This window comes from Etheostoma spectabile, chromosome 12, assembly GCF_008692095.1.
Source record: "Etheostoma spectabile isolate EspeVRDwgs_2016 chromosome 12, UIUC_Espe_1.0, whole genome shotgun sequence".
Lineage (NCBI taxonomy): Eukaryota > Metazoa > Chordata > Actinopteri > Perciformes > Percidae > Etheostoma > Etheostoma spectabile.
The window spans coordinates 17,832,511-17,859,605 of record NC_045744.1 but is presented as its reverse complement, the minus strand read 5'-3'; the positions used below and the strand labels follow the sequence as shown (position 1 = coordinate 17,859,605).

At 39.3% G+C, this 27,095-nt stretch overlaps 2 protein-coding genes across 2 annotated transcripts; both read left to right on the top strand.

Moving 5' to 3' along the window:
- Positions 1-33: 33 nt before the first annotated feature.
- oxsr1a (oxidative stress responsive kinase 1a) lies at positions 34-14,340 on the top strand. Its single transcript, XM_032531177.1, has 17 exons — positions 34-459; positions 1,122-1,234; positions 2,242-2,350; positions 3,303-3,444; positions 4,275-4,330; positions 5,694-5,803; positions 5,910-6,011; positions 6,316-6,449; positions 6,575-6,623; positions 6,729-6,794; positions 6,996-7,118; positions 7,663-7,698; positions 7,855-8,004; positions 10,000-10,105; positions 10,205-10,273; positions 10,687-10,751; positions 11,370-14,340. The coding sequence occupies exons 1-17, from the start codon at positions 390-392 to the stop codon at positions 11,442-11,444; spliced, it is 1,575 nt and encodes a 524-aa protein (XP_032387068.1). The 5' UTR covers positions 34-389; the 3' UTR covers positions 11,445-14,340.
- Positions 14,341-14,504: 164 nt separating this feature from the next.
- slc22a13a (solute carrier family 22 member 13a) lies at positions 14,505-18,093 on the top strand. The gene is made up of 10 exons (XM_032531176.1): positions 14,505-14,908; positions 14,990-15,093; positions 15,187-15,341; positions 15,427-15,595; positions 15,888-16,008; positions 16,592-16,686; positions 16,768-16,982; positions 17,067-17,175; positions 17,260-17,466; positions 17,835-18,093. Exons 1-10 carry the CDS (start codon positions 14,534-14,536, stop codon positions 17,908-17,910), a joined length of 1,626 nt encoding a protein of 541 aa, XP_032387067.1. The 5' UTR covers positions 14,505-14,533; the 3' UTR covers positions 17,911-18,093.
- Positions 18,094-27,095: the final 9,002 nt, after the last annotated feature.

Sequence of the window (27,095 nt, the reverse complement as noted above, 5' to 3'; positions counted from 1 at the left end):
ACGGAGAGTAACTGTTGTCTGGAAACAAACATTTCAACTGACCTGCATGCCATGGGGCCCAGTACAGTTCAGTAACTTATTACTCTGATCCACCTCCATGTGCTTTCTGATTGTACAGACATTTGACCGTAGACAATTAGAGAAAGCATTTGACAGACTTTGCCACACTCAAGATGGCGATATCTCCATTCCTCCTCCTTTGAATTCGTACGTGATAGGATGCGTCAGTTGTGCGTGAGGTTGTGTTGACAGGAGCGGTTGGAGTTGTCAGCGGAACAGCAGCAGCCAGCATCATCGGAGCCGAATGGAGTAATTACAAAGATATTGTTACAGAAAGCGTCTCTGTTGTTGTTTAAAAACATTGATTACACCGTTCAAACAACGACACCATGGCAGACGACCAGTCCTCTCAATCCTGGTCAATCGACAGGGATGACTATGAACTCAATGAGGTGATAGGTAAGTAACGTTAGCTTAGCTAACTTGCTAAAGTTAGCTTCCTAGCCTCCCCTGTCGGTGTCGGCTGCTAACTGCCACTAGCCAACTAGCTAGCTAGTTTTGTAATTAGCTATGTAGCAGAAGGCCAGTTCCAACAAAGCTAGCTAGCTACACGACAGGAAGGTTAACAGTTCTGCAGAGTCCCTCTAGCTAGGTCAAAGTAATTAATTAATTATTTAATTAGGTTTCCGCTAGCTAGCTAGTTGGCGAGCTAAAGTGAGATGGCTCAGTCAACATTAAGGTAACTAACGGCTAGCTAACGAAAGTTAGCCCATAACGTTAGCGTGAAGATTCGTCAATTGTTGGAGAGGGTGGTGCTCTTCTGCCGAAGGTATGACACGGATTATAGTGAGTCATTCATACTTTAGTTCAGGTAACGTGACGGGTGTCTTTGAACGAAAGCATTGGACTTATTGATGCTGCATATTACAGTATTGTTTAATTACTGTAAATGACCTTAGTCCCAAATATTAGCAAGAAACTAGTTTCTACTCAAATTTAGCAGCTTCTCACATTGCTCATACACGATTTAGTTAGTAGTCATGTTCGGACTTCTGGCCTCAAAAGCTAAAGGCTCGTTTGCTCCTACAGTCTGATGGTTTCAATCTTAATTTTGATCTCAGGGAGTGGAGCCACTGCAGTTGTCCAGGCAGCGTACTGCAAGCCGAGAAAGGAGAAGGTGGCCATCAAACGCATCAACCTGGAAAAGTGTCAAACTAGCATGGATGAGCTCCTGGTAAGAAGCTGTGGATGTTCTTTATGTCAGATTGCTGGGAGTGATTTGGGCTGGTAGGGTCAGATCGGTCAAGACAGACCAAAAGCTTGATACCACAACAACCACTGACTACTAAAGCTGCGTAAAATCAGTAAGACACCCAATGAAGACAAATGAAATGTGAATACATATTTTCTTGTGCAACGAAGTGTTTCCTAATGAGCACTGAAACACCCTCATGGTATTTTAATTTTGAATGTTGATGTTTAAATGTGACACAACTGCAAACACTCAGACAAGATAAGAGTAAAGTCACTTTCCTACACACGCATCATCACTCTGTGACATAGCTTATTAGCACCAAGTTACCAGTTGGAATCTGCCAATCTCCTATAGTGAACCATGGGGTCTACACAAGACAGATGATAAATGATAAAACCGCTTATAATAGGTCATATTTAACAAGTTATTATTTACTAGTGATTTCATCAGATCTTCAGAAAGCTTGTGAACAGGATATAGATTCATTTGCAACAGAAAGTTTAAGCTTTGCTGGACATTTATGAAAGAGTTTGCCCCTTTGCATTTTCAACACGTGAAACTACATATAAGGTAAATCATTCAGTGTTTTATGTGTTAAGCTTTTGTGATTCACCCATTTGATTGGTGGACAAACCAAAACTTTGGCTAACTCTAGGAATAGGCCATATTTTGTCAAATCTGACTAGGGTATATCAGATTTTATATTTCAATACCAGTGTATATTGTGATACAGTAATTAAGGGATTCTGCATCATTTGGGATGCTGATATAGAGAGAAATTAAGCTAATGTCGGAAGAAATTACATTTTTAAGAATTCTAAACAAGACTTAAAAAGTGTTGTGTTATTAAATATGCAATGGCTGCATATTTAATGAGTGAGGAGATTGTTGTCCTGTAATTAAATAAAAAAAGATGCGACGCGTCAGGATTTTTATATCGCACCATTTCTCCTGTGACCTTGTATCCCATATTTCATTCTGTGTAGAAAGAGATCCAGGCTATGAGCCAGTGCCACCACCCAAACATCGTGTCTTATTATACCTCCTTTGTGGTGAAAGATGAACTGTGGCTGGTGATGAAGCTGCTCAGTGGTGGTAAGTGCTGTAATATTTAAAGAAACTTCTGACTTGACTTAGCTAACTCTTATCTTTACCTTGACTTTGACTTGACTTTCATTGTCATGCCTCCTTTCTTTACTTTTTAAATAATCCTGGGATACAGTGTTTGATAGTTCATAAAACAAATGTAAAAATTCTAAATGTATCATGTTAATACAATACTTTCTTACTGCTCTTTGTTTTTCTATGCCAGTAGCAATGGATCTTGCCTCTCTGCATGTATTTCCCTTTACTAGGCTTGTGGTACATGAGACTACACTGGTGTTATTTTTTCCACATGGCCCATTTTTGTTCAGTAGCTTTACTGAAACATGCTACATCACCTGATTGAGGTTGGAGGGACTGTGTTTAAAATCTTGAGCACCTTTATTAATAGGTATAGGAGGTCTGACGTTGCTTTTGTCAGGCAGTGTTTTGTTGTTGTTATACAGTACCAACCTAGCCTGATTGACACCAGCCCTGGGAAAGCTTTATTCACAGCCCATTTCCAAAGGGCCGCCACCAACGAACGCCACACAAATGTCTCTGGGTGCAATTGGATAGTCCTTCAACCAATCAGACCAACGATCCGGGTGACGTAGCAGCAGCGGCATCAAGAGGTTGCTGCGCTTTGGTGGCCATCATGTTGAGTGTAAACAAAAAGCTGCTATGCCATCACTGTGCTATTGTCATGTGTAATGCCCACCTTCATGGTTGTGATTAGTGCCTTGATTTGGAAAAATTGGAAATGGGCTTGAATGGACTCTTGGCCAGACTGACTTGCAGAGCAAATCTCAAATTTGCCGGAAGTTTGTCAGGGTTTTCCAGGCTGGTACCAGCCACTATCAGATAATTACCACCCAGTGTGCCTTAAACTATTTGCCAAACGAAAGAATCCTTTCATCATGTACTGTCAGCATGCCTTGTGACAAGCCTCTGCCTCTCTCAGGCTCAGTGTTGGACATCATCAAGCACATCATCTCTCGGGGAGAGCACAAGACCGGAGTGTTGGACGAGGCTAGCATCGCCACCATCCTGAAAGAAGTCTTGGAGGGGCTGGAGTACCTTCACAAAAATGGGCAGATTCATCGGTGAGTCTGAAGACTGCAGAGCAACGCCTTGTTATCACTGTACACTGTGTTCCTGGTAGCCAGTACGTCCCATCATCACACTCACTGGCACTGAGCCTTACATCTCTGCATATGCTCATGTGGTTTGAACTAGACCTCACTCCTTCAATATTTAATACTGTGAAACCGCATTATTGAGGTTTGTTTTCATAAAAGTTCCCCCCAGGAACCATGTGAACCATCACTGAGAAAAAGTCCTATATACCTTCAGTGCCTTTTTTATATATAACAAGTGTAATTGTATCAAATTAACAGCCTCATGTCTCTTATGAACTGGGATTTTTCTTTAATCACTTACTGTGGCTTTAAAAATTAGTTTTTTTTTTTTTAACTGTCTCTTTTTTGATGTATTACTACACTGTTAAGTCCAATAACCATTTGATTTCCTGATTAGGGCTGCAACTAATGATTACTTTTTTTAATTGTTGGTTAATTAATTAGTTGGTTCGTATATAAAATGTCAGAAAATGGTGAAAAATGTCAATCATTGTTTCCCGAAGCCCAAGATGGCATCCTCAAATGTTTTGTTTTGTCCACAACCCAAAGATATTCAATCCACTCCCATTCTTTGTGCATAGTTTGCACTTGTGTATGCAAACAGAAACCAGGTGGTTTAAAATGAGGCCGATCAAAGGTGCAGCTTTAACTTGTTTGTGCTTGAGAATGAAGAGTGTTTGTTCATTTTGCAGAGTCAGTATGCACAGCCTCGCCACTCCTCTGTTGGTGCACCCACTGACTTGTGATATCTTAATTGTTTATCATGTTTTAATCCTCCTGCTTTTCATGCACAGGGATCTAAAAGCTGGAAATATTCTTCTTGGAGACGATGGCTCAGTGCAAATTGCTGGTACTGTGATTTTGCTTTCTCTGTTTCTATTGTCTTTCACTCATTTTTTTCAGCTTTTCTGCCTAGTTACTGTTTTACGGCACATCTGTTGAAAGCTTAGCCTCTCAGGATTCAGTTAAGCCCACACTCAAAAAGATGAGCATAAGATGATCTATAGCAGTTATACAACTGTTTTATAAAGTTAAAGAAATACAGAAATATACTGCGCAGATAGTGTCTAGAGTCGAGTGTGCAATCCTGTTTTTCCTTGTGCCTTGTTTCACAGCGGTGAAAGATTGCCAAAAATTTGTTTGTTTTTCATACCTCGCCAACAATCAAAGGAAATAAATTATCCAAGCCATTTTATCCAAAACGAGCTGTTCGCTTCACAATCTTGAAGTTTCTGGCCGAAGTTCAACGAAAAAAACCTAAACCATTTTTCCTTTTCGGACTTCGGTTCGCGTCTCCCTTCTCCGCCAAGGCTTCTACATGCTTGATGTGTCTCTGTATTCTCTGAGGTCTACGGATTCCAATGAGACCTCATATGAGCCAAGCTTGGGCGAGTCCTTGGGAAAACTAAACATAACTGACGGATGGCAGACCCACATGCGGTAGATTAACATTTGCTCGGACCAGTTAAAACTAGATGTTACAAGACCCTCCTACCCTTTTTAGCGATAAGAAGACGAATCGAAGGATAACAAACTTCACAATGAAATTTTAACCCTGGGATTGCTCTAGCTGTGTCAAAGCAAAACCAGGGCCTCCTTTTAATCCATTTCACATCCTGAACAAATTATAATTACTTATTACTTATATTACCATATATTAATGTGTGTATATACATATATATATTTAAGTATGTGTGTGATTGATGTGGGTTTTTTTTTTGTATTTGAGAGTTTTGTATTTTGCTCTTTTTTGGCATTTTTCTTTGCACTTTTCAAACGGAAATAACATCTGTAGAAACAAACGTCATATAAAATCAATTTTTGAGTCTTTTGGCTTCTGGATTTTTCTGTAGTAAGCTGAGACATGTGGCTTTGGTTGTCTGTATCTCACCAGATGTGTTTTACAGCAGTATATTGAAATAATTATGCAAATGCATGACTTGGACGGAAATAAAAAAATCTCCATTCTAGCCTCTTTAACGCTGTGGCAGTAAGGCCTAGAATTACCCTGACACTTGTAACAGAAACTTGAGTGTTACTTTTCCAGTGATATCAGGCCAACGTATATGGGTGCTGTACCACTTTTAATTTGGGTATGGGGTTTAGACCAAAAAGCATGGATTTTCAAGCGTTTCTTAAGAGGTTAAGTGATTTAAATAGCTTTTCTCTCATTTCTTCTCTGACATACATTCCAAATCACACGCACTCCACAGACTTTGGTGTGAGTGCCTTTCTAGCAGCGGGAGGAGACATGACTAGGAACAAGGTTCGGAAGACATTTGTGGGCACGCCGTGCTGGATGGCACCTGAGGTCATGGAGCAGGTACTGTATGAAGCTTGGTTTAAAGATAACATATTTTTCTGAGTCGCTTTTCTCTCAGTAATGCTTCAAAAGTCATGATAAAAGGAAGAGTGTTTTTAATCCGCAGGTCCGTGGCTATGACTTCAAAGCCGACATCTGGGGTTTTGGGATAACAGCCATTGAACTGGCCACTGGGGCTGCACCATATCACAAATACCCACCAATGAAGGTAACTTTGTGTGTGCCTACTGGTGCTTTGCTGCATGTCAGTAAGGCATCTACTGTCTCTTTGGGTTACATTTGACAAGCTACAGCTGTCTGCTTGATTACATCTGATGCTATTTTTCTTTATTTCACCAGAAAAAATACAATTTTAAACAGATCTAACAAAAAAGTTAGTTCTGTAGTCTTTCGTGTGTTACTGTGCAGTCAGTCTGCAAAGAGTGGTTTTGATAAAAGCCCCCCCGGTTTTAAATTAACAGTTGATTTTTTTATCACTCTACTGACTGAAGCTGACCTTTGCATGTCTGTAGGTGCTGATGCTGACTTTGCAGAATGACCCACCGTGTCTGGAGACGGGTATCACCGACAAGGACATGGTGAAGAAGTATGGCAAGTCCTTCAGGAAGATGCTCTCCCTGTGTTTACAGAAAGATCCAGAAAAAAGGTCAGTTTAGTTCTCAAACCATTTTTCCTCATGTCAGATTTAAGTTGTGCTTGTTTTTCCTTCCATTAGATTCCCCAGTTGTGTAATGAATATAATGAAGTGCCTTGTGTCTCTTTCCTATTTAGGCCAACTGCTGCCGAGTTGCTGAAGCATAAATTCTTCACAAAAGCCAAAGTGAGCTGTACATCCTTGTTATTGAAATAAACTGAAATGGTTTGGTTTGTGGTTTAGGTAGAATCTTTATAGAGCCTGTTAGAAACGTTTGTCTTTGTGTTACAGAACAACGAGTATTTGCAGGAGAGGCTTCTATACAAAGGTCCAACAATAACGGAGCGATCCAAAAAGGTTTGAAAGTCTTTATAACTACACTGAATGCACACTAGTTGAAGATTTAATGTCGATCTTCCAAATTGTATTGCTCTGCTAAGGTGTGTCCCAGTTTCCAAACTTTCTGCCTAATGCATGCTGACAAGGATTAACCAAAAAGACTTGATGTGTAAATGAATGTGTAAATATTAAGTGTTGCATTTTTCTTTTTTTATGCAGGTGCGTCGTGTACCCGGCTCAAGTGGCCGTCTCCATAAGACGGAGGACGGCGGTTGGGAGTGGAGCGATGACGAGCTGGACGAGGAGAGCGAAGAGGGCAAAGCTGCTGTGGCAGCTCTGCGGGTGAGACTGCATGCCAGTGTCTCCAAGCAGTCAATGCAGTTGTTTCTCACTGCACACAACATACTCATGGCCAGCATATGGTGCTGTTGGACTGTTAGTCTGAACATTTGTTAGCTAAGCAGGAGTGTATTTTTGTTTAAATCAATTCAATTTTATTTATAGTATCAAATCATTACAATAGTCATCTCAAGACACTTTACAGACAGAGTAGGTCTAGACCACACTATAATTTACAAAGACTCACCAATTCCAGTAAGTTTAGGCCTCGAAGTCAGCGTTGTTTAGGTAAAGCAATAATAGATGCACCAAATTCAGGAGAACTGAGAAGCTGTTCAAATTATTCTCCAACTTGTGTTCACACTCAATTCATGTCTTGGTGTTGGATTTTACTGTCTTTTATCTTAACTGTGATTTCAGTTAAGACTTGTGTTTAAAGTCACCTTGTGTCAAATTCCTTCAATCCTACAAAACGTCATACATTGGAGGGGATAAAAGGAAAAGTGCATGTTTTTAATCCTGACAATCTGTCATGTCCATTCTGCAGTCCCCCAGAGTGAAGGACGGGCCCGAGAACATGCAGGTGAGTCCATTTGTAGTGGGCATGACCTGACAATCTTGATTTATTGTAATGCCTTTTACAGAGCAATCTGCATGACTGTCCTATGTGTGTCTTTGTGTTTTCCATTCATGTAAAACTGAAAACACCCACTGAATGATTTGCACTTGTGTCTCTTAGCTTTTCCCACCAACAGATGGCTCCACACAACATCTGCAGCCACCTGGTGCAGCACGTGAAAGCCCTGCGACTGTGGGCCAGATGGGAGAGGATGCTCTCCCACAGGCTCCCACTCAGACAGCCAGCCCTTCACATGCACCCACTGCTCAGGTAAACATACATTCACACTTTAGGGCAGGTTCTATTAAAAAAAAAAAAAATGAATCAGTACCTCTGGCTTAAAAAAGTTTTGAAAAAGGTATACCCATAGCACTACTGCTGTGGATTTCAGTATTGTCTTTATTTATGTATTTTTTTTTACAAGTTTATTAGAACTGTTTAGTAGGAAATGCACCAGTTTAACAAATCCTATTGTGCATATCTGGGTCTACTGTACATGCTACTTTTTGTAAGCCATAGTAGTTTTCTTGTATGACTTCTTTGCTCTTAAAACATTTGCAAAGCCAATTTTTCTTAAAGTTTGAAATCAGCATTGTTTATGTCCATAATTGCTATTTCTTTTCTCCTTGCTCTTCTTTAGGCAAGGCAAGGCAGCTTTATTTGTATAGCACATTTCAGCAACAAGGCAATTCAAAGTGCTTTACACAAAATCAGTTAAACAGATAAAACACAAGTAAAAACAGTTAAAAATCACAAGCATTAAAAACCGGTAAAACACATGAATAGACAGTTAAAAACAAAGAGAAACATAAAACACAAGAATAAAATTTACAGTGCAGCATAAGAAATTTAAAGAAATGATTAGTCATTTAAAGAAAGGCAGCATCAAATAGAAAGGTCTTCAGCCTTGATTTAAAAGAACTGAGAGTAGCAGCGGATCTACAGGTTTCTGGGAGTTTATTCCAGATATGAGGAGCATAGAAACTGAAAGCTGCTTCACCCTGTTTAGTTCTGACTCTGGGACAGAAAGCAGACCTGTCCCAGATGACCTGAGAGGTCTGGGTGGTTCATAGTGTAGTAGCAGATCAGCAATATATTTTGGACCTAAACCGTTAAGTGATTTATAAACTAGCAAGAGTACTTTGAAATCAATTCTTTGAGACACAGGAAGCCAGTGTAAAGACTTCAGAACTGGAGTGATGTGATCCAGTCTCTTGGTCTTAGTGAGGACTCGAGCAGCAGCGTTCTGAATCAGCTGCAGCTGTCTGATTGATTTTTTAGGGAGACCTGTAAAGACCCCGTTACAGTAGTCAAGTCTACTGAAGATAAAGGCATGGACAAGTTTTTCCAAATCCTGTTGACACATAAGTCCTTTAACCCTTGATATATTCTTAAGGTGATAGTAGGCTGACTTTGTAATTGTCTTAATGTGGCTGTTAAAGTTCAGGTCTGAGTCCATGACTACACCAAGATTTCTGGCTTTGTCTGTTGTTTTTAACATTGTTGTTTGAAGCTGAGCGCAGACTTTTAATCGTTCCTCTCTTGCTCCAAAAACAACCACCTCAGTTTTTCCTTCATTTAATTTCAGAAAGTTCTGGCACATCCAGCCGTTAATTTGTTCGATGCACTTAGTCAGTTTTTGTATTGGACTATAGTCCCCTTTACTGTTTTTTTTTTTTGTGGGGCATTGTTACTTGGCCCGTTACCGACAACAACTGTTGATCAGCGAGAAACCTACGGCAGGATGTGACTCTACTCCAAAGTGCTACTTGTGGTTTAAAAAACAAACAAAAAAAAAACTCTGCAGTGCACCTTTACGTTCAGCTTTCTGTAACCTCCACATACCGTGCTTTGTCAAAGAAGGGTTCATTTGTGAAGCCCTAATTCACTACTGCACTCACAAAAGGCATTACACCCCCTTCATAGTAAAATAATAGATCATAAATAAGCATGCCAACTCTAGACCATCAATGGAAACAACAGACACCTCCAACCACAAGAACCTCCCTGCAATTCGGAGCTACTAGTGGGACATGACATGGCCGTGCAGTAACGTCCCCTCTCAGGGAGATTAGGTGGGCCATGGGCAGCATGAATGGGCAAGCGAATTGTTAATACTTGAAACAGAACAACCACAATAGGGTCAATTTGGCAGCAAATAAATCACCTTGTATCATTAGTGTATATCAAGTATTTTTACCTCCTTGTTGTGCATTCTAACCAGAAGTGCTGGACAGGAAATACTTGACTGTTGTGCTGTTGCAGGATCCAGCTGCAGCCAATGCCAGTGTTCCAATCAGCCTCGTGCTGAGACTGAGGAACCCCAAGAAGGAACTTAACGACATCCGATTTGAGTTCATGTCCGGCAGAGGTAAGGTGCATCCGCTAGCTTTTTCTCTTTTATAATGTTCTAAGACGCTCCTGTCTCAAGTCTAAGTCTTTGGTTTGTCTTTTCTATGTCTGCCCTCAGATTCGGCTGATGGAGTTTCTCAGGAGTTAGTCTCAGCAGGTCTGGTTGATGGGAGGGACTTAGTCATTGGTAAGTTTAAGAAATAGCACTGTATGATATAAGAGATATTATCAGCGTCAAGTCAGTTCACTTGAAACTCGCTTGACCTACTGTAATCAATCCCAGTTAAAAAACCTTTTCATGCAAGCAGCTTCACATTTTGTTTTTGCCACCTTAATGTACTTCTGGATTTATTTTTTATATTTGACATTATAGCATCTAATGCAAAGTTAATGATGTTTGTTGTGATAGATTACTTGTCTCTGTTAACATGTTAAGTGAATGTGATTTGTAGTAAATATGCTGGCACCCTATGAGCTGAATACTGTTGGTTAATGATTTAATAGTGTGCATGTTTCCACCACTGATTATGATGGAAAAGTCGTGTCATCTGTTGTTGCGTTACTACATATTCTTCTCACTTCCTTTTATCATCTGTCTAGTCGCTGCCAATCTGCAAAAGATTGTTGATGATCCTCATACTAACAAAAATGTGACCTTTAAATTGGTAAGTGCACAGACAGAAACATTTCTGAAAATATCAAATTAATTTCTTATTTGGGGGGGGTTTATCAAGGCCTTGAACGTTCTTAATGGACATGGGTTATAAAAGTGCTTGAATTTATTTGTGCATGAAAAGAAATTGAAGTATTTTTAAAGGTATTTTTTTCTTTTCTAATGTTAGTAAATGGGTTGTGCTGTGTTGGAAAAGGCATGAGACCACATTAGTCTGTCATCACTGTAACAACACAGTGAGAAGCCTCTGAGCATCTCTAAAGCCTGCTAGTTGCATTATAAAATGTTCTGTAACAGAAATAAAAGTTAATCCATATTTAAAAAGTTGCCCATGGGTCCTTGAAGTTTGGGAAATTGGGCCTAGAAAGTCCTTGAAAAGTCCTAGAATTTGATGTTTAAGAGGGTGTGGAACCCTGTATTTATACCCTGTAATTATAGAATAGTCCAGACATACTCTATCTGTAAAGTGTCCTGAGATAACTTCTGATATGATTTGACACTATAGATAAAATTCAACTGTTCATACTGTATTTCTACAGGTTTCCGTGTGATCAGTTAGTTTTGATAGATTTAAACAGTATAATCTATGATGATGTTTCCTCTCTTCCAGGCATCTGGCGTGGATGAGTCTGAAATTCCTGATGATATTAAACTCATTGGATTTGCTCAGCTCAGCATCAGTTAAGTCAGGTAGAGCCATCAACAGAGGACAGAAACTAATGGTATTGCACAGCTGCATTGTAGTCTATACCGAGAAACCACAGCTGCCAAAGAGAGGAGGAGGAGGAGGAGGAGACAGGAAGCTGGCAGGAGTGTGACGCTACTGCAGGATGCATGAGGACCACATTGAGAAGGCTCCGTTCATTACAGGAATCACACTTGAAACGTTTACAGTGCGCTTATACAGTAAATGGGAGAAGAGATGCAATCAACTATATCAGCTCCTTATTTCTTTTCTTTTCTTCTTCATACATAAGCACAATCCAAACCATCTCCTGCCAGTACTGGAAGTGATTGCCTTTTTCTTTTTTCTTCTTTTTAAATCAACTGTGCCACAAAACTCACAAGAGTGTCGTGCCACCTTTATATGGCACTTTATGCTACGCTGAAATTGAAAAGTGTATATTCAGCCTTAGTTAAACTATAGATTTAACCAGTGTGTTCGGTGAAATCTCGAGTCTATCTGTGATTATTAGGTGTATTTAATGTACGCCTATTTAAGAAAAGTAAGTAAATCTCCAGCAACACATGATACAAATAACTTAGAAACACACCGTAGCATAGTTTTAGTTTTGTAATTCTGTAAATTCAGATGGATTTGTATGTAGGATATAAGAAAATTACTGGATTCCTCCTGTATAAGGCAGCCCAAGGTGTGTGGGGTGTGGTGGTTTTGTCAAAACATAACCAAAGAGTTTAGGCTCTAACTGCACAGCTGAAACCATTCAAACATACACAAATCAACTAACTGCTCTGTCTCATAACTGCAGTTACAATACTTTGTCAGATGGCGTTTTCCCGATGTATTCAAAGACCGGATTATTTTCACAGATTGAGACCTGCCTAACATTGTTGTACTATGCAATATGTGTTTCCTTTTTACCATGTGTGACCACTGGTTGCTAATAATATTTCTCTTTGGTTGAATAAATCCACTTTTTGTGCTTGTTCCTCACTAGGAGTTCATGACGTCAACCAGCCAAACATGCAGGTTTAGGAAGCTGTAGTGAGAATTTACTTAATTTTCACAATCAAAGTGAATTGCATTTTTCTATATCCTTGTGTAGAGGGGTCATTTAGCCTGTGTACAATTACTGATCTTAAAGCTGGGAAGAATCCTGAATGCTGGCACTATGTGTCGAGTCTGGAGTTGCTCGTGTTACAGGCTGTCTGACGATGAACTTCTGTGAAGGTGTGCAGTGCATGCCCAAAAACTGCAAATGTTCAACCACAGTGAAATAAAGTTTAAAGGGGCTGTTCACCCTAATTGCAAGACTGATACGATGGAGGTGAATGGAATGTTGATCGTAGCCATGCTAGCCATCAGACCAAAATAACTTTTTACTTATTTAAATAAAAAACTATTGGATGGATTGCCATGAAATTGGCACAATCTATTAAAAGGCCCCAAGGATGAATTCTACTCACTTAAATGATTCCTTGAGTTTTTCTTCAGCGCCACCAGCAGGTCAAAAAAGGCTTCTGACCTACAAAACCTACACCATTGTCATTGGCCTCAGCTGAACTTTGTGCAAACTGCTAATTAGCTAATGTTAGCATACTAACACTAAACTAAGGGTGAACATTATGCCTGCTAGACATCAGCTTGTTGTCTTTGTGGACGTTAGCATGTTGAGCATTAGCCGTTAGTTCAATGGTACAAAGCTGCTAAGCATGACTGTAGACTTTTGATTAAGGCTGTGAGCACCACACACTAAATTCCATTTACCTGCATTGAGTTGAGGGGCAGCAAGAATCTTGAGATGGGCCTCTTAAAACCTCAACAAATAAAAAAATAAAAACACGAAACTATCTGCATGTCCGGATACCACTAGAGGTAAATTGTTCATATATTGGGTGAGTAACCCTTTAAACGTCTCCAGAGGCCAGGTATTACTTAGTTTTTTTTTTGTCACTAGGCAAGTTATTAAGTTGACAGTAATGTCTCTTTGCTTTATAAACACTCACCAACAAGTCACTGTCGTCACTCCCTGTTTAGCTGTATGGTTTGTACCACGTGCAAAGGGCTACGAAATAGCTCCTAGTTAGGTACTGATGTAAATGGTGTATGTAAAAGATGTAAATGTACGTATGATGGCAACTCCATGCACTGTCAAACAAACGTCATGAGGTTAAGTATAAGGCTGTAGATGCATTGACTGTTTAAGTGTACATGTCATTTAAAAGAAACATTTTACTTGTAAATATAGATTAAGGCAGATTGATACTCATTTTCAGTACACAAGAGTTTAATTTGTCTAATAGTGTTTTCCATTGTTTGCCTTTGTCGGAGCATCACTAATCATGCAAAAATGATTTGTTCAATTGGCACCTTATCGATATGTTAACATGCATATTTTTGGAATTACATGGAGCTTGTTATCGTACACTCTGAGCTTTGATGTCATGACGTGCAGTTTTCTCACCAAAACCTGTCCCAGGCTAACAGAACAAATATCATTTTAATAAGACGGGCGGCACAGGCCACATTTCTTTTTCCCGTGTGTATTTTATGCGATAAAATGATTGATCATCAAAGGGTTTGAGCTGAAAGTCACTTATGTTTTTTTCTTAATTTCTTTCCCTTTTTGTTGTTTACTCATCAGAAAACCATTGTTCTGCCTCTTTAGGATTTACTAAATAATTAGTATTAATTTAATCATTTAATTGGCAAATACATTTTTTTTACAGATCATTATATATTTTTAAAATATTGATGATGAAAATGTGTACATCAACAAATGCATAATTTGAAGTGGAATATTTGTGATGACATACAAGAGATTCCTTGACATGTATAGATTATTGGAAAATGTCACATGCACATGATTTTAGTAGCTGAATAAAGTCACATCATGGAATTCAATGAGTGAGGACCATTTTTGAATTGAAATATGATTTCTTAAAGCTCAGCTATTTCTTTGCTTTAACAGCTTGACCATTTGGACTTGAAATAGTTACTGACTAAGGCCAGAGTGTTAAACATTTATTTTGACCAGAGCTTTGTTTAGAGAAGTCTACCCAAGTTAGTGTCAAACACACTGGTGTCTGAAAATGGTGGATTTTGGAGAGATTCTGAGAACAATCGGCGACTTTGGTTTCTTCCAGAAGCTCATCCTTTTTGGATTGACCTTACCATATATCTTAATGCCTGTTTTCTTTTGTAGTTTTCTTTTTATCCAGTCAGATCCGGAGCGACACTGTAACACAGACTGGATCCTTCAGACTGACTCTAACCTGACCGCAGATGATCAGCTGAACCTGACTCTGCCCCGGCAGGAGGACGGGACCTTCAGCAGGTGTCAGATGTTTGTCCCTGTGGACTGGGACATTGGTGACATTAGGAAATTTGGACTCAATGAGACCACAGGGTGCCAGAATGGATGGGTGTACAACAACACACTATATGAGGCCACCATAGTCACTGATGTAAGTAAAGATGCATGATTTGTGGTTTCTTCTTTTGTATCACCCATGCTGACTGGCCTACTGATTTTGACTGTTTTGCAGTATGATCTTGTCTGTGACAAGTCCAACATGGCTAATGTTGTGCAGACAGTCTTCATGTCTGGTCTAGTTGTTGGTTCATTCATCTTTGGACCTCCAGCTGAATCGTAAGCGACTTGAAAAAGATATATGTACAAAGTGTAATAAAACCTGAACCTTATAACTCTTCATTTGATGGACACCCACTCTCTAAACTTTAGGTACGGCCGAAGGAGAACCACCCAGTTACCAGTTGTCCTCTTGCTAATATTTGCCATAGTTGCTGGTGTGTCTCCAAATATCTACGTTTACATAGTGTCGCAGTTCCTAGTTGGAGCTGCGCTCGGAGGATATAGAATTAACTCCACCGTTTTAGGTATGACTTCTTTTTATCTAACCAGCATTGCTTTGATTTATTGTCATGCTCTGCAGTGATTTTGGTCTTTAAATATGTTTTTTAGCTACAGAGTGGATTGGGGTCTCCAAAAGGTCCTTTGCCTCCTGTATGAGCCAGATGTTTACAGCTTGTGGACAGTGTGCCTTGGCTGGTCTGGTCTATGCTATCCGTGACTGGAGAAAAGCACAGTTTGTCACTGCAGGAGCACAGGCCTTTGTATTGTTGTACATATGGTAAGTGATGTGTAATATTTTATTATTTTTGATTTTTGCTCAATGCTATATGTAGATATAACACTTCCTGATTATAGCTGCAGTACAAAGGCCAAACCCAGTTTATCTTAAAAGCTCTAGTGTTACTTCACATACTGAGCTAATGCAAAACCAGTGTGTTTAGGAATCTTGCTGTGTAATTACCTGGTTGGTAGATCCGTTTCTGAATTACACTCCGACACATGAGTACGTTTATGAGACTGAAATAGTTTGTGTGTGACTCCAACATTTGGATTGCGATTCATCTTTTCAGGTGGATTCCTGAATCTGCAAGGTGGTTGCTTGGGCAGGGCAGAACTAAAGAAGCCTATAAGTTGATACGTAGAGTTGCAGCAATCAATAAAAAACAAATCCCAGAGAATCTGCTGAACGAGGTAGGTCAGATTTAATTGTAATCACATTCTTCAATGAATGTTAGGGAGTGGTGGCAGTAGCTCAGTCCACGGGGAGTTGGGTTGGTGGTTCAAGTCCCCGTACGGATACGGACCACAGTATGGCGTATGGATTGGTACCTGGATAGATGCCACTTCACCTCCTGGGCACTGCAAGGTGCTCTTGAGCAAGGCACCCCAGGTATAAATTGGTCCTGAGTGTGTATTTCAGGCCTGTGTGTAGTGATTACTAACAAAACAGAGTGTAAATTGTAATTTACCCACTGGGGATCAACAAACAGTATAAATTATTATCCCTCAGAAAAACAAGACTCAATTGTTGACAGCTAGCACATCTGTGTGGTTGGTTGTTTTTAACAGTTTTCATGTTTAAAGGAACAGTATAACCTAAAACCAAAATTACATATTTTGCAGCTTTTTATCAGTTGTTCTGTATTGGAGATAGCAGCCGTAGAGATGTCTTCTCTTTCTCCAATATAATGGAGTATGATGCGGGTGTAGATCGGTAGAAAGGAAAAAGTAAATGAAACTGCTGTGATTTAATAATATTACATTTGCCCTTCAGGTAACTGGGGAACGAGAAGTTGAAAGTGGAGGAATCAAAGCCATTTTTACCTCAACAGTCCTGATAAAATATTTATTCATTATATCCTTTGCTTGGTAAGTTAGGCACGTTTTTAAATGTAGTTTTTGATCCAATTAAATGGTTGTATCATGTTGTTGTGTTCTTGTGATTTGAAGGTCTTCATTAAATCTCGGCTACTTCTGCCTTGTTCTGAATGTGGGTAAGTTTGGTCTGGACATCTTCCTGGTTCAGTTCCTGTTTGGGATTTTTGAGATACCCGCACATCTCCTCTGTATCTGGTTTCTGGAGTTGATAGGGAGAAGGAAATCCCTGATTTCAACCCTCCTGGCAGGCAGTTTGGTTTGCCTCTTTACCCTGGCTTTCCCTCAAGGTACATTTCCTGTCCTTCACATTCAGTGCTTGAGGATACATCCATCTAATTGTCAGTGGTTTAATACACTTAAATTAATTCCAGACAGCGCTGTTGTAATAACAGCCCTTGTTACCACTGGAAAGTTTTTTTTGAACTGGGCCGGTTCAGTATGCATGGTCTACATTCAGGAGTTGTTTCCCACTTCTGTCAGGTACGCAAAATAAGAGTATACAAAATATGCAATTCACATGTTCTACATTAAGAAGATATTTGAAAGTGAACTCCACTTTTTCAGGCAAACAGCTGTTGGCTTGGGCTCTATAGCCTATAGAGGAGCAGGCATGCTGTCTCCGTTGCTCAACATGTTGGCCATATACCACTGGTCCATACCCATCGTAGTCTTCAGCAGCCTGACACTGACCAGTGGAGCTCTTGTCTTCCTGCTTCCTGAGACCAGGAGAAAAGAACTTCCTGATTCAACTAATGAAACTGAGGGCATCAGGTAAGAAAGCTGTCGGATTTACTGAGGAATTGTGGCAATTTTTGCTTGGGGGTCAGTTACAGGCAAGTCTCGCTTTGTCAGACCCATCCACACGCTGCGGAGCGGAGGAGGGTCTGGCTAGCCCACACAGCATTCCAGGATGGGAGAAAAACGTTTATTGGCATTTCTTTAAACCAATCCCAATCCTCTTGAGCCAAAATGCAAAAATTACAATTTGTCGACAATTTGCAACTCATCGTTTTTCTTCCAGTTCTTTGAAAAGCCATACATAAACATAATGGTAGTGAATAATATAAAGATAGACAAAAAAGTCAAACCGGTGAAGGTCAGAATTATGTCTCTTAATGTTGTCTTCCTTTTCATTCTAGCAAAATGACCACCAAAATGACGAGAAATGACTCCATCATGGTCGAACACAACAGCAGAAAATCCACCAAACTCTAGCTGGAATTACAGATGTTTTTGTTGTGTGTATTTCTATCTGGAAGATATTTTGACTTCATTGTTGCTGAGTCATCCATCGTGTTTGCTCATGTACTGACCTAATGTAGGTCTTCTTTACTGCTGTCATCACTGTTGAGTGGGAAAAATAAAACACAGAAAGAGAACATACTTCGGACTTGTTATTTAAATAAACAGCAGTCAGCAACTCCATGAAACTACAATCACTACCAGTGCTTTATTATTGGGCTATACTAGCATTGAATTATAGCTTAATGGCTGTTTGAAAGAAATATGAAATAAGTCTTCACAGGAATTAGTGAGGAACCAAGAAAGGTAGGGATGATCATGCACAGCAGCAGAATGCACCTTAATGAATAAACTAATCTGGAATGTAAACACAGCAGAGGTGAGAGTCCACAGAAGATGTTACAGGAGGATGTGTCTGTTCTCTGTCATCACAACTACATTTGCCAAAAAGTTAAGTTGTGATCTGCAGCTGCCCTGAAAACAAGCCGGTGTTGCTTTATGATTTGCCAACTATCGGATACCACTTACTGTTTATGTTAAAATGTAATCTAACACAAGGTTGAGTTTTACTGTTAACAGTTGTGCTTGATTATTATACCAGGATGCAATGTACTGTTAGTAAATGAACTGTGTAAAGCTACAGCTACATGATAGCTCATCCAGATCTTGTCCTTGTTGCAAAGCAGGGGTTCAAAAACCTTCTTTTACATGTGACTACTTAATACAAAGCAATATCTTTGTGTGACCTCTTGTCACAGAGTGTATGTTTGTAAGCAGTATCAGTCTGACAAGTTACACTGTGAAAAGGCGGCATACAGGTTTAACTATCATGTACGAGTGAAAAACATCTCCGGGAACATGGCTGATTTTGGAGAAATTCTCCGGAATAGAGTTATTATTTCAAAAGATCACTCTTTTTGCTCTTTGCTTCCCGAATGTTATTCTGCCTTTTCAGTTTGCCAGTGTATTTTTTTATCCAGTCAGATCCGGAGCGACACTGTTACACAGACTGGATTCTTCAGACTGACTCTAACCTGACCACAAATGATCAGCTGAACCTGACTCTTCTGTCTCATGGTCATTTATAATACAGATATTAAAACATCTTCATAAAATTCTCCATTAACCATTTGGTTTCATTTTCTACAGTTTGATCTACTTGGAAGTGGCACAGACCGTGTTGGCTGGCTTTCTTGTTGGTTGTAACAACTGGATTATCTCCCAACTTTTATTTATATTTGGCATCCCAGTTCACTATGGGAACTGGCTTTGAAGGTTTTTGACTGAATGGCGTCATATTAGGTACAGTATTCTCCATCATCTCACATGTGAGACAAAGTTTTTCTTGGGTGAGTTTTTGTTAAGACGCGTTTAACTGTTGATTCATGATGCACATTCACAAGCTGTTAGGGTTAGGGGGTTAGGGTTAGGGGATTAGGGTAAAGTGTGTTCGGATCCCATTAGCCTCCCCACGCATCCGAGGGGTTAGGGTTAGGGTAAGGGGGTTAATAGATAATACTAATCAACCATATAACGTTACAATACCATTAGCCTACTACTGTAGCATTGCTGTAAACTCTTAACTCGTAACAGTTAAGCTTCTAAGCACTTTAGCCAGCTAGCGATAACAAAGTTAGCTATAGCACCTTGGCAACAACTCTTGCCTTCATCAAGGGCCACAATAATAATACAAATTTAATAATACTAATATGTTTTTTTAATCATTTAGCAATTTATTTCTTTTACAGTCCATTTCAATAGTTTAACATAAGTTTAACCAATATTGTTTATTTGTTTATTTATATATTCATTGTTTTCCCTTTAACATTATATTAGTTTTGGGGCTGCATACTTCTTGGCAGGGTCAGGGATGTTAGCTAAAAAATGGAAGGTTGGTTAACTGTATGAGACAACACTGAAGAATCAACGTGAATCAAACAAGCCTGCACAAAGCAAATCTACCAAAATGTAGTCTCAATAGGCTACTTATATTACTTAACACTCCATTGGTGTTGTTGTTGTCAGCACACAAGATATTCCAAAATCTAATCAGCCGATAGCAAAGTTACTGACATTCACAAGGTAACAAAACCTTTTAATTTTAATGACACATTGGCTTTACCTCTTGGCATTGCTCAGGACAAACGTTATATTTACAGTCAATCCGTCAGTTTTTACCTTAAACTAATACAGTAACATGGTACTTCAATTAGTAACAGATTTTTTAGATCTACTTTCTACTGAAATATGATTGCCGTCACACTCAATAAAAACTCTTCACTGTGTGATCTGTGGATTTTTCAAGACAAAAAGCACATTGTGGGAAAATAAACTTGCTGTAAATGATATTATTTTGAGTTTCTCAAATGTAATTTTTGTTATCCTTTTGAGAGGCAAACAAACCAAACACCATTAACCTCTCTTTGTATTGGGGGGATGGCAAAAGTCTCAGAAGTGGAAATCTGAAATTTCTGCAAATAAAATGGAAACTATCTGCAACAAAATAAATGCTTAAATTGTGTTTTGTGATAACCAAATAGCTGTTAATATGGAAAACCCTTAATTAAAGCAGTAAAGAACAACAATCAATTTTAATGAGAGGAGGGAAAACCATGAGGTGTTGTGATTGGTCCATTGGCTTTGACACCACAAACAAACCGCACCGGAGTGAACTGGGCAAACACATCAGGGTTTGTTATGACTGAACAGGTTTGAAAAGCACCAATATTACTAATGCAACAATGTACATTCAGAACTCAGCATTTTCATATCAGAATATTTACAGTTTTATTGTCAAAATGCATACAGACATTTCATAGTCACATTATATCCAGTCATTACACATGATTCTTTAATTTCATTAACTAGTTATTCATGAAACTCAATTTAAAATATACAGTAATTCAGCAAATGTTTCATCCTTTGCTTCTCTTCATGTGAACATATGAAAGAAAATCAAATCATATAATGCCAAAAAATGCATTGATTTTACATCTTTAATGTAAACAGTAACACACACTGGATTTACCACACAAAACTTGAAATTAGATTTATGTTACAGTGTGTTTGATACAGACTTCTAAATAAAATGCATTGGTGAAAGAAAGCAATATTATTTGTGTTTTTAACTCATTAATTGTAAAGTAGTAATCATATCCATGCACCTAAAAAGTGCTTTTTAAAAAATATCTTAATATGATATAATTGTACATTCCAACTTTTTGCATTCAATCACTTGAACACAGTCCTGCGTTTACCCAAGCAAATCATCCATCCAGCTGCTCTTTGTGACAGCATTTTCTGCCGACTGCTCAGTGCTGTTGTCAGACACTAAAAGACTATCCACTGTTACATTTACATCATTTGGCTCAGACACTGGCAGCAGCTGTGGTTCTGATGCAAATATGTCATCAACAAAAAAATCAGTCTGAGCCGAAGGAGCGGCTGTAGAAGATGTATCTGAACCAAGGAAATCATTCAGTGAGTTAGAAGTAGCTGGGGTGGATGGCAGCACTTTAAACACATCGCTTACTCCGAAGATGTCATCAGGAATGACAGACATTTGGTCTGAGGAATTGTCAGCTCCTCCTTGATGAGGCACATTAACAGTAGGTGGCAGAATGACGTTTAAGCCGAATATGTCAAGGTCTGCACCGTGCTCACTTGTCTGGCTGTTTGTCCCGAAAGGACTTGAGGTTTGATCCTCATCTTGGTTTACGGGTGCCGAATCAGGGACAACAAGCTGATCTGTCAGGCCAAGCATCACATCATTCTCAGTTGATATTGGTGGAGTGTCAAGCAAGCTAAAAGTATCAGTGAGAGCAGCTTCAGTCAAAACTTTCTCACTGAAAGAAGATAAAAACGTATCATTGGTGCTGTTCACAAAAGTGTCTGCATCAAAAACATTAGAGGAATCTCGGTTGACATCAAGAAGCTCTCCGCTGCACAGGTCTCTTCTTCCTGCATCTGATGCATCAAGCAGCTCATTTGGCTCATGAACAAATTCATCAGTATTTATCTGAACGGTCAGTGGGTCAACAGGGGCTGAATTGACATTGTCCCCAAAAACATCCTCATCAAATGGAGCACTCAAAACTTCTTCACCACTTTTCTCAGTTATTAAATGATGGGTCGACTCCTGAGATGCTTGACTCACTGATTGCACAGTAATGGGAAGATCTTTAGAGTCAGCTTTTTCAGGTTCAGTTACAGACAGGCCACTGCTTTGTGAGTTTGATTCTGGATCATCAGTTTGCTCTGGAGCTGTCAGGTCATCTGCGGGTTTGCTCACAACCTCACTTATGTTACTCTCCTTTGTGTTGGGCTCAGCAAAATGAGACTTTTCCTTTGTGAGCTCCCAATCCTCTTGTTCCTGAGGTGGAACTTGAGACATGTCACCCTCCTTTTGCATCTCTTTTGTAACGGCATCCTTTACCTCCTCTGTCTTTTTGACATCATCATGTGTTTTGTCATTTTTTATATCTTGCGCAGCTGATTTTGTGATGTCCTCAGCCTTCTCCGAGGATGACTGAAACAGTCTTCCTAAGAGTCCACCACTGGGTTTGACATCTGCTTTTTTGGTATCTTTTGGTTCAGCCTTGTACGTTTTGTCATTTCCAACTGATGTGAAGAGCTTTGACAAAGGACTTTTTCCTTTGGACCATGATCCCAGTTTAACTTTTGTCTTCTCAGCCTGCTTTGCAGAACCCGTCAAAGAATTTGCCCTCGCCAGAGGCTTCTTCTGACTTATGCCACTTTCTTGGTCATCTGCTGTCTCATCAAATTGATTTTTATTCCTCTCAAGACTGGGCTCTTCTTCTGCCACATGTTCTGCAGGACTGTTTGTAGTACTTGGTCTTTCCAATTCACACGGGTTGATGGAGTTTTTTGGAATGACTTGGGATATCTCAGATGGCTCTTGGTGTTTCACGTCTTGAGTTGAATTTAAAGTTTCAGTGAAACTCTGGGTATCCAGTGATTCTTCAACCTTTTCCACGACTCCATTCAGAACATTGACATCAGTCTCTGGGACCTCTTGACTGCTCTCCATATTATCATCAGGCTTTTGGTTTGACGCACTTGTTTTGACGCTTGTTTCTCCATGGCATCTATATTCAGGTATTTCAAGATTCAACTCAGGTTCACTCTGTTCTTCTTTACTTAACTCAAATGACAAGTGATCAAAGTTATTTTTGTCACTGACATTTTTAATATCCTTGGATTTATTCACTTTGCTCTGTTCCGTTTGGTCTGAAAGTGGCAGACTCTGCTCTTCGCCTTTGGCCTCTGTGGTCAGTTGAGAGGACAGGTCATACTGAGCTACATCAACATGTGGAGAAAACCGCACATACTTCCTAGCTTTACTTGGATGAGCGTCCAGCCTGTTAGATGTTGGATTGTAGTTTGTTTTTGAGGTGGGAGCCACATTTTTATGACCAGTTTTCTGGTGTGAGTCAGGAAGACCTTTTTCTATGGAGGGCAAAGAAAAGCTGAGCACTGTCGGGGAGATGTGGTCTTTGGTTGCTTCACTCCTGTATTTTGTTTCTTGTTTGTTTGAGGACAACTTGTCAGATGAGTTGTAAGCTGTTGTCTGAGATTGTTTCTTGACCCCTAAAACAAAGGAGCTTGACAATGTCTTCACTTTATCTTTCATTTCTCCACTATGGTTAATCTTTAATTGGTTGGTGTCACTTTTGTTATGCTCTGAAGTAGAAGATGCCTTGCCAATGTCAGATATTTTATTTTTCACATATGTTCGTTGTGCTGAATTAATCCCAGGACTCTTCTTCTCTGGTGGCCAGCTCAGTTTTAGTTTGCCTTTAATATCCGCACCACTGGTATGTCCCATGTCTCTTGCAGATGATTTTTTAACCAACACACCAGCAGAGGACTCTCTAGAGCCATCAGATGTGTTTACGTTGTTTTTTGTCAGTTTGGGATTGGGCGCAGCGTCTGGCTCATTCGTGCCTTTCTTTTTCTGAAGCCAGCGGTCCTTATGTTGCTTGTGGCCAAATCCCTCATCATAATTTCCTGATCTCTTAAAAAGCTGTTGGTAGTGAGAAATGCAGTAGAACTCTCCATAAAGAGATGAATAGTTGTGGATGCTGCAATAAGTGAAACAAAGTCTTTTGTAATATAAAACAATAAAGTCAAACCAAATTTTGTTTATTGTCATATGATTTGTTATTTGTGCTAGATCAGCTGTAAATTAGTCAATGATTCATAATAATCATAATGTCATTTAAAAAAAAAGGGTTTGCCAATTATGATTTAAATTTTCAATCTAGTTATTTGTAGTATTGATTAGGTTGAATATCCTTTTTTATAACGGTAAGTAATTTTATCATACATGTGCAAAATGTCTTACCTGAGCTTCTTCTTACAGTGTTTACAGCAGAAACAGTTGTTGTGCAGGATAAGTTTATTGGCCACCATTTTTTCCATTGGATAGACAGGTGTCAAACAGGCGGAACACGTATCTTTGGCAGGTGACCCGAACTATGATGATAAAACAGATTCAGGTCAAGGTATTTTATGTTAAACATTTCATCTCATTTGGCCTTTAAGTCATATTTTTATTTATCCTACATTAAGTCTGTATTGGATTGATTTGTTATAGTTTAATAGTGTTTGAGCTAAGCTACGCTACCCATGTCCTGGGCCTACTGGAGTACTGGATGTGCCATTATAGCGACTATTTTTTGTCAGTTGAGATTTAAAACTTAAAATTCAGACAAGTGTCCAATATGTAACTGGTGTGTCGTGATAAAAACACACAATAGCAGCTATCATTGGGTGGAAGATTTTTCTGTCTACATTTTAAGAATATTTATTTTGCTACCACAAGGAATGGTTTGACATTTAAGGAAATAAGTAACTTCCTGGAGTCTTGTTGCTTAAGAACTCTTCCCAGCCCAAAAGTAGTCCAGCATATATCCCCCCGTAAAATGGAAAATTGGGGTTTTAAACAAACAAGATGTAACATGCTAATTAGTGAGCTTTAGAGGTGGTGGTAGGTAGGTTTGTTATCTTCGAACAGAGCCACTGTTTGTTTCATCTTGTTTCTAGTCTTTGTTGTAATGTAAGCTAGGTTGCTGCTGGCTTATGTTGAGGCGACAAATATAAGAGTGGTATTGATCTTCTAACTCTCCTCCAGAAAGAAAATAAGTGTATTTCTCAAAATGTTAAACTATTCCTTTATACAAACTTACTTTTGTCTACTGCTAGAATCATTTAGAAAATATGTATAAGGAGGTGACACTTTTTGTAAATTCTGTGACTGTGAGCTAAACTGCCTGTATTACAGCATTAATGTTGGGTGGTGGTGGATATGACACATGCCTTTGATGTGGGAGACCTGGGTTTGAATCCCACTGCAATATATCAACCAATGTATCCCTGAGCAAGACACGTAACCCCTAGTTGCTCCAGACATATATGACATCCTGACATTTATATAGCAAATGTAAGTCGATTTGGATAAAAGCATCAACTTAGTGACATGTAATGTGGCCTAATCCCTGTTTGTTGATATGATAACTTTTGAATATTTAATTCACTTTAGATTTTAAAAGTTATGGAGTAATAATGTTGAACCCGTACAAAGAATCACTTTTTTACAATCACATCTTTTAAACTGTTATTTATTTGACAATTTACACAACAAATCATACAGTATCCACTGTTTGCTTAGCTTTAATACAAGAACTTAACACTTTATCATGTGGTTACAGTATAAAATCTATAAGACAAAACCTTTTTAAATCAAAAGTCAACATTTTCATGATTTCACATGATCAATTTTACGACTAACAAAGCCTTTTCATAAAAACATATTATAAATACACAGATGGAATAACTGCTTTCCTAATGCTAAAAAAGTGGGGAAAAGCACTAGTCTTGTTTAGTGCTTTTCCTTTGGTTGGCTAAATGTTACAAACACCGTCCCTTCCTTGTTGGTGTTGCTCAACACTTTATCTTCAAAAGTGCGACCAGATCTTCGAATTAATGGGGATGTCATGACTTCGTATCTGGCTGGACTCCCGACAACTTCAAACAGTGCTGATGATTTACTGTCAGACTGTTTGGTGACAAATGTTGAAGTCACAGAAGAAACAAACACATTGCCAAAGCCATCGGTCTCTTCGTATGTTTCACTGACAGTCTTTGTGCCAACTATTCCTGCTGGTTGCTCTGGAACAGTTTTCACTTCCAGCACACTGACCTTGCGTTGTGCAGGACTGAGACCATTCTTTGAGGGTTCAGCAGCAGCAGCAGGCTCCTGTTCCAAATCACTTTTTGCATCATGGCAACTTTGAGAATTACCCTCTGTTTTTGGATGAAATGTTGACATGGGTAACTTTGGTTGTTCGGCAGGCTTTCTAGCAGCTGAGTGAATGGAGATGAATGACGGGGAAGACTGGGAAGAGGACTGTCTGATGAGTGGCTTGTTGTGGACTTGTCTGCACACTTCCTGTTTAGAAGGACTTGAATCTAAAACTGTTTGCCCATTCACATCACATCCCTCTTTGATTTGACCTGACTTGGCCTTGCTGGATACAATACTTATCTTCCTGATGTTGTTGGTGGGTTGAAGGTTTTGCTCAGATTTCAAAGATTCATCAAATAGTCCTGACAACCCTGCAATGTCAGCCTCAGACTTCAGATTTGAGACGGAGTAAAGAGCCTTTTTAATTGCCTCTTCAATGTCAAGAAGTTTTGCCAACGTTTGTTCCTTCAGATTCATTATTTCCTTACTTGCCTTTTCCAGATCTTCAAATGCAGTCTCAACTGAGGAAATGCTTTCTAGATCATCGTCCTGTGTCTCTATCTCAACTTTCTTCTGCTCCGTTTTACTTTGCTTTGCATTTCCACTTGGTGTAACCATCCAAGCAGGGACAGTCTCGTACAATGTCTTAAAGGAGCTAACGTCTACACTGCTGGTCTCGCCCTCTATCTCTTGCACTTGAGACAGGATTTCTTTAAGTTCCTCTCGTTTCTTCAAATTTTCAAAGATTTCCATGGCCGCTTTCACGTTTCCTTTCATGATCTCCTCCTTGTGGACAGAAAGCCTCTGTCGTCTTTCATCATCCGTCTCCTTTACTTTCTTCTCTCTTAAAACAACTTTATCCTGGAGTTTGGGTTGCTTTTCATTGGTC

Excerpts from the sequence above, each read along its gene's own strand:
- oxsr1a (XM_032531177.1), top strand. The coding sequence starts at position 390 with ATGGCAGACGACCAGTCCTCTCAATCCTGGTCAATCGACAGGGATGAC. Across the intron at positions 4,331-5,693 it reads TGGCTCAGTGCAAATTGCTG|ACTTTGGTGTGAGTGCCTTT; the intron begins GTACTGTGATTT and ends CGCACTCCACAG. Across the intron at positions 6,450-6,574 it reads CAGAAAGATCCAGAAAAAAG|GCCAACTGCTGCCGAGTTGC; the intron begins GTCAGTTTAGTT and ends TTTCCTATTTAG.
- slc22a13a (XM_032531176.1), top strand. The coding sequence starts at position 14,534 with ATGGTGGATTTTGGAGAGATTCTGAGAACAATCGGCGACTTTGGTTTC. Across the intron at positions 14,909-14,989 it reads AGGCCACCATAGTCACTGAT|TATGATCTTGTCTGTGACAA; the intron begins GTAAGTAAAGAT and ends ACTGTTTTGCAG. Across the intron at positions 16,009-16,591 it reads CAGAGAATCTGCTGAACGAG|GTAACTGGGGAACGAGAAGT; the intron begins GTAGGTCAGATT and ends TTTGCCCTTCAG.